At 42.1% G+C, this 15,996-nt stretch overlaps 1 protein-coding gene across 1 annotated transcript; it reads right to left on the bottom strand.

Moving 5' to 3' along the window:
• Positions 1-100: 100 nt before the first annotated feature.
• LOC135551660 (chemerin-like receptor 1) lies at positions 101-4,122 on the bottom strand. The gene is made up of 2 exons (XM_064982872.1): positions 3,919-4,122; positions 101-1,406 (listed from the first exon to the last, which is right to left on the bottom strand). Exon 2 carries the CDS (start codon positions 1,382-1,384, stop codon positions 413-415), a length of 972 nt encoding a protein of 323 aa, XP_064838944.1. The 5' UTR covers positions 1,385-1,406; positions 3,919-4,122; the 3' UTR covers positions 101-412.
• Positions 4,123-15,996: the final 11,874 nt, after the last annotated feature.

The raw sequence follows: 15,996 nt of genomic DNA on the forward strand, positions 1-15,996 counted from the left end.
GTAAGTATTGTGTCACATTATACCACACTGTTGGTGTCACATTTTTACTATGGCAAATTGGCAAATTGGCAAATTTAATTGAAAAGAGGTATTTTCAGAAATGTTAATGGTTATGTGTTTCATCAAATCTTTACTTGACAAGCATTTGAATTGAAAATAAACACAGGTTAAAAACAAGAAGTAATGTATGACCTCAAGAGGTCTTTATGTACAATGTGTAATTAATTATACATACAGTGAGTTGTTAACAAGACAAATTTATAAAGTATTTATTACAATTCATAAAAATATATTTTAGATTTGGCATGATATCACTATTTCTAAATGCATTTCAAGCTGTTCATAAATTGCAAATGGTGTTTACAGTATGTTGTTTTCCCATTACTGCTTAAGGATATTATCCTCCTTATAGTTAGCGTGTCAGGGATGTCATCTCTTCATCCTCATCTCTGTTGTCCTCCACCCGAGGGGGTCCTCTCAGGCTCTGTTCCTTCTTCTCCTGCCATATGCAGATGATAGGAGAGATGCAGCTGTTTAAGACTGACAGGGCAGTGGCCGGGGGCAATGCGTATGTGAACAAACTGCTGCCTGTCCCCTTTGTGACTTGCAGCACAGAGAGACTAATGACAGGAGTCCAGCATAGGAAATGGGCAATAGTCACAGGTCGAATAACCCGTGTCCTCAGCTGGTTGTTTCCCATGCTGTTCATGCAGCAACAGCTGACACACCTCGCACCCAAAGGGAGCAGCATCCCGACAATGAAGCGACAGATCAACACTGCCATCATTCTCTCCCTTCCCTCTTTAGACATCTGGGAGCTTCCAGTGTAGCCATAGTCGTCAAGGCAGACATGTCCATCGGCAGTGTACTGAACCTCCCTGAACAGTAGAGAGGGGGTACTCAGTATGGCCCCAGTGAACCAGGACAGCAGGACCATGTTGGTGGACATGCGGTGTTCAAAGCATCCCGGGACACTCCAGCACACATTCCAGAAGGTGATCATCAGTGAGACAGAAAACATGTTCATAAACATCACGTAGGACCCCAGCTTGCAGACAACCTTCCCAAATGTCCAGGAGAAGTAGTTCCAGGCAGTGATCAGGTAAAGGGGGGCGAAGAGGCAGAAGACGAGGTGGGTGACAGCCAAGCCAAGGATTAACATCTGTTGACTCCGTTTTTTCTTGGACCTGCATTTTCCAGTCATGAAGATGACAGCAGAGTTGAGCAGCAGCCCCAGCAGAATGTTGGCTGAGTACACTAACACATACATGTATCTAAAGCCAGCCTTCATCTGATACATCTCATAGATGACTGGGGACTGGGAAGGTATTACCACTGAATCATCGTAGTCATCATAGACTGATGTGTTGTTTGAGGCAACCATGATTTCTGTTGTTTTTTTTACCCTAAATAAAAGGAATACAATGATTCAGTCAGAACAGGTTCTGTCCGTAATGACTGCATCTGCATGCTAACTAAAAGAACATGACATGCTATGTCCTTCCAGTTTTTCAGTAAATAATATTTAATCAAATAAAAACATGCATCTTGTACTGTAGGTAGGCCCATACTACAACTTGTTCAAGTTGTACTTGACCACTACAACTTTTTCTTAAGACTGGATGTATTCAATGCTGCAGCACATACAGAGCCTTCAAAAAGTATTCACACCCCTTGACTTTTTCCACATTTGCGACCCGTTGCAGGAAGCTAGGTGTATGAGCTAGACATATGTTGCATGTCACTACTTCACAGGAGAGGCATTTGAAGCATGAAAACATTAATATTTTCAAAATGCGTTTTTATTATGGCATTTCTTTCACATGACCCATCAATTTAGGCAAGTGTGTTTGGGTAAGCATATTCAAATAATTATAAAATATTTATAAAACATTTTATTTGGACACATTGTATTTTTGATATTGCTACTATGCAAATATGCCAGTAACCATTTGACTGTAGCGTTTACAACTTCTGTATCCTGTGCATGTGACAAATACACTTTGATTTGATATAGTGTGTGTTTACCAGAGACGGTAATGTGAAGAAAAACATGACCAGCACCAATGTCAGATCAGGAAACAGACCAAGGACTAAAGAGTATTTTTACCTGGAATTTTTCCTATTGTAGATGAATACTTTCACCCCTTTTAGTATTCTTTGGTTGTTTAAAATACACTACCTTACTCACTCTGCTTAGCACATGGCCTCACATGTGAATCCTTAAAGAGATCAGTGCGGCTCAGGCTTAAGGGGTTGTGAACGATGCTAAATAGGTGTAGACAACAAAGAGCTCTCCAGTAGATGTGCCAAAAAATTAAAGGGCCACTTTCTCAACGTAGGTTTACCAGTTTATACACTTTCAAAGCAGAATTACGTTCCCGTTGTTTTGCGGTTCTGAGTTTATACTTTTATCCAATGTAAAAAAAAACACCATTCCAAATTTTGCAACATAAGACTGAATCGAGGTGGTCGGGCACATTTTGTTGTGTTACAGCCTGAATTTAAAATGGAATAAATGTAGATTTTGTGTCACCTACACACAATACCCCATCATGTCAAAGTGGAATGACGTTTTATGGACATTTTTACAGATGAATTGCAAGTGAAAATCTGAAATATCTTGAGTCAATAAGTATTCAACCCCTTTGTTATGGCAAGCCTAAATAAGTTAATGAGTAGAAATGTGCTTAACAAGTCACATACTGTAATAAGTTGCATGGACTCACCCTGTGTGCAATAATAGTGTTTAACATTTTAAAAAAATGCATGACTACCTCGTATTTGTACCACAGTGGAGGCCGCTGAGGGGAAGACAGCTCATAATAATGGCTGGAACGGAGCTAATGGAATGGCATCAAACACATGGAAACCATGTGTTTGATGTATTTGATACCATTCCACCTATTCCGCTCCAACCATTATCACAAGCCCGTCCTCCCCAATTAAGGTGCCACCAATCTCCTGTGCTGGACCCCACACATACAAATAAGGTCCCTCAGTTGAGCAGTGAATTTCAAACACATATTCAACCACAAAGACCAGGCAGGTTTTCCAGTGACTCGCAATAAAAGTCACCTAATGGTAGATGGGTAAAAATAAAAAATAGACATTGAAATCCCTTTGAGCATGGTGAAGTTATTAATTACACTTTGGATGGTGCATCAATACACCCAGTCACTAGAAAGATACAGGTGTCCTTCCTAACTCAGTTGCCGGAGCGGAAGCACACTTCTCAGGGATTTCACCATGAGGACCATGGTGAATTTAAAACAGTTATAGAGTTTAATGGCTGTGATAGGAGAACATTGTTGTTGTTGATCCATCCTCAGAGTGAAAAGAAGGATGTCTGTAGAGAATCAAATTATTCCAAAACATGAATCCTGTTTGCAATAAGGCACTAAAGAAAAACTGCAAAAAATGTGTCAAAGAAATGAACTGAGTACCACGTGTTTTAGTTGTATATATTTTTTGGGACTAATGTTTGAATTTTTCTTCCACTTTGACATTACTATTATTTTGAGTATTTTATGAAGATTGTTTCCCCCCAAAATTACAATGAAATCCATTTCAAACCACCTTGTAACACAACAACATTTGAGAAAAGTCAAGGGGTGTGAATACTTTCTGAAGGCACTGTACATCAATTTAACGTCACCTACTAAATTCATAACCTAGAACCAAACAATGTGTTTAAGAAAATGTTATACTAACTAAAAAGCCATTCCATTAAACAAGTTGTTTGTAGCCTAAGAGTGGCAATAGCAATGGTCCTAATTTCTGGAAGCAAACGACTGACAGTTCAGACTGTGAGAAAGTTAAGAGTTAAAAGGAACACACCAGAAAATGGTTGCATTTTACAGAACATAAACAAGCACATGCTGTTGGTGCAAAGATTCCCACGGAAATTAACCTTACCTTATGAAAAAGATTTAGAATATTACGTTGATAAATAAAACAGCTTCCAAATAGCATAGGAATGTGTTGTTATCATTAGAGCTCCTTCAGGAATTTTGAACAAACATGAAGAGACTCGTCGACATTTCAAGAATGAAAGAAGGACTCGTTAAGAACCCAGTAGCATGGTGAATGGGGACTTTTCATCAAATCAAATCAAATTCTATTGGTCACATACACATGGTTAGCAGATGTTATTGCGAGTGTAGCGAAATGCTTGTGCTTCTAGTTCTGACAGTGCAGCAATATCTAACATGTTATCTAACAATTCCTAACTACCTAATACACACAAAGTAAATGAATGGAATAAGAATATATTTTGTTTTTCCATGTAGGTTGACTGAGAACACATTCTCATTTACAGCAACTACCTGGGGAATAGTTACAGGGAAGAGGGACGAATGAGCCAATTGTAAACTGGGGATAATTAGGTGACCGTGATGGTTTGAGGGCCAGATTGGGAATTTAGCCAGGACACCAGGGTTAACACCCCTACTCTTACAATAAGTGCCATGGGATCTTTAGTGACCACAGAGAGTCAAGACACCTGTTTAACATCCCATCCGAAAGACAGCACCCTACACAGGGCAGTGTCCCCGTGGGTTTAAAATACTATTTAGGGCATTTGAATTCCTTTCAAAGATATCTGGAAGTAAGTATTTAGTAATTTTTATTTGAAAAGACAAGTAGTTAAAATATTGGAATGATTTTGGAAATACTCAAATTATAAGGGCTCAGGGCCAGACCCAGATGCAGACATGGGAGGTCGATTTATTTTTATTTTATTCATTTTTTATTTCACCTTTATTTAGCCAGGTAGGCTAGTTGAGAACAAGTTCTCATTTGCAACTGCGACCTTGCCAAGATAAAGCGTAGCAATTCGAAACATACAGTGGGGCATAAAACTATTTAGTCAGCCACCAATTGTGCAAGTTCTCCCACTTAAAAAGATGAGAGAGGCCTGTAATTTTCATCATAGGTACACTTCAACTATGAGAGACAAAATGAAAAAAAACTTATCAAGAAAATCACATTGTAGGATTTTTAATGAATTTATTTGCAAATTATGGTGGAAAATAAGTATTTGGTCACCTACAAACAAGCAAGATCTCTGGCTCTCACAGACCTGTAACTTCTTCTTTAAGAGGCTTCTCTGTCCTCCACTCGTTACCTGTATTAATGGCACCTGTTTGAACTTGTTATCAACATAAAAGACACCTGTCCACAACGTCAAACAGTCACACTCCAACTCCACTATGGCCAAGACCAAAGAACTGTCAAAGGACACCAGAAACAAAATTGTAGACCTGCACCAGGCTGGGAAGACTGAATCTGCAATAGGTAAGCAGCTTGGTTTGAAGAAATCAACTGGGGCTCCATGCAAGATCTCACCCCGTGGGGACAAAATGATCACAAGAACGGTGAGCAAAAATCCCAGAACCACACAGGGGGACCTAGTGAATGACCTGCAGAGAGCTGGGACCAAAGTAACAAAGCCTACCATCAGTAACACACTACGCCGCCAGAGACTCAAATCCTGCAGTGCCAGACGTGTCCCCCTGCTTAAGCCAGTACATGTCCAGGCCCGTCTGAAGTTTGCTGGATGATCCAGAAGAAGATTGGGAGAATGTCATATGGTCAGATGAAACCAAAATTTACATTTTTGGTAAAAACTCAACTCGTCGTGTTTGGAGTTGCATCCAAAGAACACCATACCTACTGTGAAGCATGGGGGTGGAAACATCATGCTTTGGGGCTGTTTTTCTGCAAAGGGACCAGGACGACTGATCCATCTAAAGGAAAGAATGAATGGGGCCATGTATCGTGAGATTTTTAGTGAAAACCTCCTTCCATCAGCAAGGGCATTGAAGGTGAAACGTGGCTGGGTCTTTCAGCATGACAATGATCCCAAACACACCACCCGGGCAACGAAGGAGTAGCTTCGTAAGAAGCATTTCAAGGTCCTGGAGTGGCCTAGCCAGTCTCCAGATCTCAACCCCATAGAAAATCTTTGGAGGGAGTTGAAAGTCCGTGTTGCCCAGCAACAGCCCCAAAACATCACTGCTCTAGAGGAGATCTGCATGGAGGAATGGGCCAAAATACCAGTAACAGTGTGCGAAAACCTTGTGAAGACTTACAGAAAATGTTTGACCTCTGTCATTGCCAACAAAGGGTATATAACAAAGTATTGAGATAAACTTTTCTTATTGACCATTGTTATTGTTATTGACCAAATACTTGTTTTCCACCATAATATACAAATAAATTCATTAAAATTCCTACAATGTGATTTTCTGGATGTCTTTTTCTCATTTTGTCTGTCATAGTTGAAGTGTTCCTATGATGAAAATTACAGGCCTCTCTCATCTTTTTAAGTGGGAGAACTTGCACAATTGGTGGCTGACTACATACTTTTTTTGCCCCACTGTACAACAACACAGAGTTACACATGGAATAAACAAAACATACAGTCAATAATACAGTAGAACAAAAGAAAACAAAAAGTCTATATACAGTGAGTGCAAATGAGGTAAGTTAAGGAAATAAATAGGCCATGGTGGCGAAGTAATTAACAATATAGCAATTAAACACTGGAATGGTAGATCGGCAGAAGATGAATGTGCAGGTAGAGATACAGGGGTGCAAAGGAGCAAAATAAATACATAAATAAATACCAGTATGGGGATGAGGTAGGTAGATAGATGGGCTGTTTACAGATAGGCTAAGTACAGGTGCAGTGATCTGTAAAATGCTCTGACAGCTGGTGCTTAAAGCTAGTGAGACGGATGTGAGTCTCCAGCTTCAGAGATTTTTGCAATTCGTTCCAGTCATGGGCAGCAGAGAACTGGAAGGAAAGACGACCAAAGGTGGAATTGGCTTTGGGGGTGACCAGTGAGATATACCTGCTGAAGCACGTGCTGCGAGTGGGTGCTGCTATGGTGACCATTGAGCTGAGATAAGGCGGGTTTGTACCTAGCAGAGACTTGTAGATAACCTGTAGCCAGTGGGTTTGGCGGCGAGTATGAAGCGAGGGCCAACCAAAGAGAGCGTACAGGTCGCAATGGTGGGTAGTGTATGGGGCTTTGGTGACAAAACGGATGGCATTGTGATAGACTGCATCCAGTTTGTTGAGTAGAGTGTTTTTTATAGATGATGACATCACCGAAGTCGAGGATCGGTAGGATGGTCAGTTTTACCAGGGTATGTTTGGCAGCATGAGTGAAGGATGCTTTGTTGCGATATAGGAAGACGATTCTAGATTTAATTTTGGATTGGAGATGCTTAATGTGATTCTGGAAGGAGAGTTTACAGTCTAACCAGACACCCAGGTATTTGTAGTTGTCCACGTATTCTAAGTCAGAGCCGTCCAGAGTAGTGATGCTGGACGGGCGAGCAGGTGCGGGCAGCGATCGATTGAAAAGCATGCATTTAGTTTTACTTGCGTTTAAGAGCAGTTGGAGGCCACGGAAGGAGAGTTGTATGGCATTGAAGCTCGTCTGGAGTTTAGTTAACACAGTGTTCAGGGAGGGGCCAGAAGTATACAGAATGGTGTCGTCTGCGTAGAGGTGGATCAGAGAATCACCAGCAGCAAGAGCAACATCATTGATGTTTACAGAAAAGAGAGTCGGCCCGAGAATTGAACCCTGTGGCACACCCATAGAGACTGTCAGAGGTCCAGACAACAGGCCCTCCGATTTGACACACTGAACTCTATCAGAGAAGTAGTTGGTAAGCCAGGCGAGGCAATCATTTGAGAAACCAAGGCTGTCGAGTCTGCCGATAAGAATGTTGTGATTGACAGAGTCGAAAGCCTTAGCCAGGTCGATGAATACGGCTGCACAGTAGCCTCTTATTGATGGCGGTTATGATGAAGTTTAGAACCTTGAGAGATGTATTGTGGCTACTATCAACGTAATTAGCTACATTATTTCCAATCCGCCATTTATATACTTTTTGGGGTAAATATATATATTATTTTAAATATATACAGTATACACAGTAGGGAGTGGAATAGTGGAGAACAATCAGAGGTTTATTCAGTAGCAGTGCAATTATCATGGTATTATCATGGTACAGCTATAAGGACACTAAATCATCATGGTACTTTTGAATGGTAAGTTTACAAACACAGTACAAGTCAAAAGTTTAGACACACCTAGTCATTCAAGGGTTTTTCTTTTTTCATTGTCATTGTCATGGGTCATTGTCCTGTTGAAAAACAAATGGGGCTAAGCGCAAACCAGATGGGATGGCGTATCGCTGCAGAATGCAGTGGTAGCCATGCTGGTTAAGTGTGCATATCAGGGATCAAGGTAAGACCCAAGTGCAGACTGGGTGATGTAACCATGTTCATTGTAACAGGCAAACGACAGGTCAAGGCAAACCCCTGCCACGTGGCCGAACCCTCAGGAGGTGTCTCACCGTGTACGCTGGCTGGCCATTGATGACACGGGGAAGGAGTGGCCTAGAAACAGAAGACAAGGGGCAGTCAGACATGGTTTTGACTCTAGACACAGAGAAGGTAGGAAAAATACGAAGGGTACAGGGTAACAGAGGATGAACAGCAGAGGGGATAACAATCTTGGAGCGGGGCGAAAGGTCTCGGCTTCCAGGAGTGTAGCTGTGGCACTACAGTGCCGTGCCAGTGCCTCGGGTTTGACCTTCTTGGATACCGGTCAGTGCTGCGGAAGCGAAGTGGCCCGGCCCTTACTGAACCCTTCCCGGAGGTCCTGGTACTCTGCAGAGCTGGCGGAGAGGTCCGGGGCAATTTCCAAGCCCCCAGAAAGATGTCCTGGGGCAGGCAGGGTTGACTTCAAACAATGAATGTGGCAGGACAGGCTCCAGCCTATGATGGCACCAGTAGCCCAGTCAATGGAGGGATTGTGTCGCTGGAGCCAACAGAATCCTAATACCACGGGAACCTGCAGAGACTCAACCAGCAGGAATTAGATAGTCTCGCTGTGGTTTCCCGACACTCGTAGGTTGACGGGGGTGGTCTGGTGGGTGACCCGGCCTACAGAACGCCCGTCCAGCGCTCTAACACCCATGGGAATGGAGAGGGGTTGAGTGAGGATGCCCAGCTCGGACGCCAGGGTAATGTCCATGAGTCATTTTGTGTTTTCTTTATTTATTTGGTCAGGCCAGGGTGTGACATGGGTTTTGGTATGTGGTGTGTTTTTGTCTTGGGGTTTTTCACAGGTATTGGGATTGTAGCTTTGTGGGGTTTTCTAGCTTAATCTATGGCTGTCTGAAGTGGTTCTCAATCAGAGGCAGGTGTTTATCGTTGTCTCTGATTGGGAACCATATTTAGGCAGCCATATCCTTTGAATGTGTTGTGGGTGATTGTCCTTGTTACTGTCTTGTGTTAGTTTGCACCAGTTTAGGCTGTTTCGGTTTTCACGTTACGTTTATTGTTTTTGTATTTGATTCGTGTTTACTTTGTTTCATTAAACATGAATCGCAATAGCCACGCCGCATTTTGGTCCGACTCTCCTTCACCTATAGAAAACCGTTACACTCGCTGTGGTTTCCCGACATTCGTAGGTTGACTGGCGTGGTCTGGTGGGTGACCCGGCCTACAGAGCGCCCGTCCAGCGCTCTAACACCCATGGGAATGGAGAGGGGTTGAGTGGGGATGCCCAGCTCGGACGCCAGGGTAACGTCCATGAGACTTACATCGGCCCCCGAATCGATGAATACCTGAAGAGACTTGGACTGGTCGCCCCACAGCAGAGTGGTATGGAGAGGAGGGTGAGTAGGGGGAGAAGCAAAATTGTCCTTAAGACCCACCAGAGTACTTATTCCGACAAATAAGCTAGTTCTCTTGAAGGGACAGGTAGACACATAATGACCGGCAGTACTGCAATACAGACAACTGGGTCTCAAGTCTGCGTACATGTTCGGCTGGAGACATCCTAGCTGAGGGATAGGTTATTTTCTTGGCACCACTACGCCAGGGTTCTCACCAGGTAATCAGTCCTATCACTGTTGTGTCGTCTGCAAACTTGATGACTGAGTTGGAGACTTGCGTGGCCATGCAGTCATGGGCAATGTTTCCTCTAATTTTCTTCGGCATTGAGCAAATGTCACGTCTGCTGAGAGCAAACTTGAATGTTGTTAAAATTCTGTGCAACTTGCAGCACTCGTTTACTGTGAACACTGAGGCTTTAGCCACTCTTAGTTAGTTTCAGACAGTGGTCAAGCAGGCTACTGTGGCTATTTAATCATAATGTAGGTGTCATGTCTTATTATGTCTGTTCCTGTCCTTTCTCTTCACTCTGTCTCTCTCTGCTGGTCTTATTAGGTTACCTTCTCTGTCTCTCCTTCTTCAGCTGTTCCACATCTCCTCTAACTAGCTCATTCACCCTTTCCCCACCTGCTCTCTCTTTCACCTCTGATTAGGTCTCTATTTCTCTCTCTGTTCCTGCTACTTTCGGTGTCAGATTCTTGTTTGTGTTTTTCATGCCAGAAGCAAGCCATCGTCTCGTTTGCTTCCACCTTGTCCTATCCTGTCGGAGTCTGCCTGGCAGGTGCATCCTGCACTCTACTACGTTCTTTTGTTCTATTGTCAACGTCGGAGGAGGATCTATGCCGTTCCTGTTTTTTCATTAAAAGAACTCTGTTTTCTGTTAAAACCGCTTTTGGGTCTTCACTCAAGTACATAACAGTAGGCTTAACAGAATGGCCTACCATCAAACATAATGGAGAAAATGTATTCCATAACATTTATACATGGCAATAGCTGTTCTATCATTTAGCCTACAGTAGCAGCCAATGTGTGGTGTTCAATGTAGGCCTACATTCCATGAGACATGCAGGGCTTGACATAAACCTGTTCATTCACCTTTCCTTCAGACAAGGTGGTGACTGAACATGTTTGGTTTGTTTGATGCAAGAAACCATTTTACTGAATAAAATTAATTATTATTCCTATCATTATAATCGAGAATCAAACAGCTGTTTGTATTGGTATTTATTATGGATTTGCTGCTGCCTTACTTTCCCTGGGGTCCAGCAAAATTAAGACAATTATGCCATTTGAAAAACATTATAAAACATTTCACAACACATTAAGTGTGTGCCCTCAGGCCACTACTCTATTACCGCATATCTACAACACAAAATCCATGTGCGCATGTGTGTATACTGCGTTTGTTATCATGTGTGTGTGTATGTATGCATGTGTATTTTGATTCGGGCCTCAGTATTTGAAAATACTCAAATACACAGAAAATATGTATTTAAATAACAACTATACTGAAATCATACTATACTATATAATTGATTGAGCACAATATACAAAGGCTAGTTACATTTTCAGGTGGTTGGTTGACCAGACCTCAGAAATAGGGATATATTCTGTCACGGTCTTCCTCCTCTTCATCTGAAGAGGAGAGGCGAGAAGGATCAGAGGACCAATATGCGGCGTGGTATGTGTTCATAGTGAATTTTAATAAAGAGAACACTATACAAAAGAGTAACAAAAAACAATCAACCAAATACGACCGTGACGCTACAAATGAGACCTGTGCTGACACAAGCCACTAACATAGACAATCACCCACCTACAAACAGTGCAACCCAGGCGACCTAAGTATGATTCTCAATCAGAGACAACTAATGACACGTGCCTCTGATTGAGAACCATACTAGGCCGAAACATAGAAATCCCAAATCATAGAAAATCAAACATAGACTGCCCACCCAACTCACGCCTTTACCATACTAAATAAATACAAAACAAAGGAAATAAAGGTCAGAACGTGACATATTCACTGTACATTGTGTGAATGCATGATTTTATCCTCAAACCCTGGATAAAGACATAACAGCCCTTTATACTATGGGAATGAAAAATATTTGAATAATTTTGCATGAATCTGACTCACGTTGTGGTACAGAATGAACATGTTTCAACAGAACGCGGGTACTGGCTCTAATGTTCAACATGTCCCATAGAACATCATCCCAATGACACTGAAATCATTTGGGCATAGCTGAAAGGTACATATGACCCAATTATCTACATGTTTTCGTTGCTAAACCTTCCTTTATTGTATGCAGTTTATCTATTGAGATCAAGAGAGCTACTGCTCTCCAGACTATTGAAGGTCTGCAGAGCCTGGGAACAGAATAAAAACACTGTTAACTAAAATCCCAGATGTCTTTCAGAAGATTTCCCTGTTGACACTGTTTTTAAGTAATAGAGTCGACCACACGTATGTCAAAGCCATATCTGCAATTGATGTAATGCCTGCCTAACAATTATACCTAATTGTGTAATATTAATACAATGTTCTCTTTTGAAAACTTTCACATTTAACAGATGTTTCATGGGAACAGTCTCTCCAATGCATGTAACTCATTGACCTAAACCTGGGGCAGTAGCTGTGTGCTTACCAAGTATGTAAATATTTCAGTACAGCAGCACTGCCCCCCGCATGGAACAGCCTATCTGACCCACTTTGACGCACTTCAGCAAAGTCACTTTCACCTCGGAGTACATGGAGGCCCGTTCATATAACCTGCAGATTAGATTTCCTGATGAAGGTCTAGCTATAAATAATGAAACAGTGCATACAGACACAATAATGGCTTGGTTTTCTCATAGAGAAACATCATCATGCGGTCTCTCCCAGGGAAAAGTGGGGTGGGGGATTCAGGTTCAACTTCCTGGTTAGTCTTGAACTGCTTGTTCTTGAGGAAATAGTCTGCGAAACATGCCAAACATGTCGAGGGCTTGCCATACTGTATTTCATGTCAATATGCATTCTTTCCCTCACCCCAAAAATGGTCTCACATGGTTCTCTTCTGGGGCTTGAAAAACTGTTGTCTTGGGGTCGTTATACATTATACATGTGCCAGGGTTATTATACATGGTTTAGTTTGGTTGTAATATCTATTAACTTTAATTTAGCCTACCTACCACTACAGGGATGACTGAATTCACAAGAATAAACATAAAATGCCCTCATTCACTGAGTGTACAAAACACTAGAAACACCTGCCTAATATTCAGTTGCAACCCCTTTTGCCCTCAGAGCCGTCTCAATTTGTCGGGTATGAACTCTACAAGGTGTCAAAATTATTCCACAAGGATGTTGATTCCAATGTGTCCCATAGTTGTGTCAAGTTGGCTGAAGGTTCTTTGGATGTTGGACCATTCTTGATACACATGGGAAACTGTTGGGTGTGAAAAACCCAGCAGCATTGCAGTTCTTGGCACACTCAGTTCTTGACACAGATGCGCCTGACATCTACTACCATACCCCATTCAAAGGAACTTAATTATTTTGTCTTGCCCATTCACCCTCTGAATAGCAGACATACACAATCCATGTCTCAATTGTCTCAAGGCTTAAAAATCCTTCTTTAACCTGTCTCCTCCCCTCACTGATTTAAGTTAATTTAACAGGTGACATCAATAAGGGATCATATCTTTCACCTGGAATGAACAGATGTTCCTAATGTTTTGTGCACTCAGTGAAAATATCTACCCATTTGTTTTATTTTTCTACAGACACTTTTATACAATTTTCATGAACTTCCACAATAAATTGTAAAGGCAATCTTTTTCAATCCATATGAAACGAAAGGAATGGATGCTAACAGCGCCAATTCACACACTCAATGCTGAATACCCCTGTAGCTAGCTAGCTAATGTATTGAAGTTCTAGCTAATGCACAAATGAATTGTCATAATATCTGTTCTTCTGCCGTGATTAGTGCGCCAAGTTCTATAGCAAAGCTGACTGCGCTCTTTGACGTTATCGCTTTGGCTAAATGTTATAAAATAGCAAGACACAGTGCCAGTTGTCAGAGTCAGATACATTGTGCATTCATTCGATAACAAAATAGATGAGCTCTGATCAAGGATATCCTACCAACGGGACATTAAAAACTGTAATATCCTATGTTTCACCTAGTCGTGACTGAACGACGATATGGATAACAAACAGCTGACAGGGTTTTCGGTCCATCGGCAAGATAAAACAGTTCCCTCTGGTAAGACAAGCAGTGGAGGTCTGTGTCAATTTGTAAATAACAGCTGGTGCACAAAATCTAAAATTAAGGAAGTCTCAAGGTTTTGCTCACCTGAGGTAGAGTATCACATGATAAGCTGTAGACCACCCTATTTACCAAGAGTTTTCATCTATATTTTTCGCAGTTGCCTTTTTACCAGCAAAAGCGGTGATGGTGTGGTGATATATCATTAGAGTCAACCGTAAATTGCAGCGCCAATATCAGATTTATTTTGTCTAAACAAGTGCATGCAGAACAAACTATTATCCACTTCAGATAGAATTATCATGTTACAACATGTTAGGTGTTGGACCCCCCCCCCCCCACGTCCTTACCTTGATTTAACCTGATAAATATCTTCCCCTGACTCAAGTGGAAAAGTTGTTGCAGTTGTCAGGTTATTACATGAAATGCGACACCGACAAGGCCTCAGAAGATATATTGGCAAAACTCACCATCCTATTGGAGAGCAGTGGTGGTTCTTGAAGGGAAATATAGCACTGCTAGTGAATCTGTGTTTTCATTACAACAAGTTACTACCTGTGATGTGCTAAATGCCTTGCTAGTTGCTACTGGGGCTGATATGTTTGACCCATTTTTAATGCAGCTCTCAGCTCTCTACAATTTTCTTTAGAGGGTAGATCAGCTTTAATATTTCAGAGATGTATTGTGACTTCTAGCAACGTAATTATCTACATTATTTCCAATCCGCCATTTATATACCTTTTTGGGTAAATATATATATATATATATTATTTTAAATATATACAGTATATACAGTATACACAGTAGGGAGTGGAATAGTGGAGAACAATCAGAGGTTTATTCAGTAGCAGTGCAATTATCATGGTACAGCTATAAGGACACTAAATCATCATGGTACTTTTGAATGGTAAGTTTACAAACACAGTACCAGTCAAAAGTTTAGACACACTTACTCATTCAAGGGTTTTTCTTTTTTTCTGACTATTTTCTACATTATAGAATAATAGTGAAGACATCAAAACTATGAAATAACACATGTGGAATCATGTAATAACCAAAAAAGTGTTAAACAAATCTAAATATATGTTAATTTGAGATTCTTCAAAGTAGCCACCCTTTGCCTTGATGACAACTTGCACACTCTTGACATTCTCTCAACCAGCTTCCTAAGGAATGCTTTGCCAACAGTCTTGAAAGGAGTTCAACTTATGCTGGGCATTTGTTGGCTGCTTTTCCTTCACTCTGTGGTCCAACTCATCCCAAACCATCTAAGTTGGGTTGAGGTTGGAAATTGTGGAGGCCAGGCCATCTGATGCAGCACTCCATCACTCTCTTCTTGGTCAAATAGCCCTTACACAACCTGGAGGTGTGTTTTGGGTCATTGTCCTGTTGAAAAACAAATGGGACTAAGCGCAAACCAGATGGGATGGCGTCTTGCTGCAGAATGCAGTGGTAGCCATGCTGGTTAAGTGTGCCTATCAGGGATCACGGTAAGACCCAAGTGCAGACTGGGTGATGTAACCATGTTCATTGTAACAACTGGGGCAGGCAAACGACAGGTCAAGGCAAACCCCTGCCACGTGGTCGAACCCTCAGGAGGCGTCTCACCGTGTACGCTGGCTGGCCATCGATGACACGGGGGAGGAGTGGGCCTAGAAACAGAAGACAAGGGGCAGTCAGACATGGTTTTGACTCTAGACACAGAGAAGGTAGGAAAAATATGAAGGGTACAGGGTAACAGAGGATGAACAGCAGAGGGCATAACGATCTTGGAGCGGGGGGAAAGGTCTCGGCTTCCAGGGATGTAGCTGCGGCACTATAGTGCCGTGCCAGTGCCTCGGGCTTGACCTTCTTGGATACCGGTCGGTGCTGCGGAAGCGAAGTGGCCCGGCCCTTACTGAACCCTTCCCGGAAGTCTTGGTACTCTGCGGAGCTGGCGGAGAGGTCCGGGGCAATTTCCAAGGCCCCAGGAAGATGTCCTGGGGCAGGCAGAGTTGCCTTCAGACAATGAATGTGGCAGGACAGGCTCCA

The sequence above is a fragment of the Oncorhynchus masou genome, chromosome 1, assembly GCF_036934945.1.
Source record: "Oncorhynchus masou masou isolate Uvic2021 chromosome 1, UVic_Omas_1.1, whole genome shotgun sequence".
Lineage (NCBI taxonomy): Eukaryota > Metazoa > Chordata > Actinopteri > Salmoniformes > Salmonidae > Oncorhynchus > Oncorhynchus masou.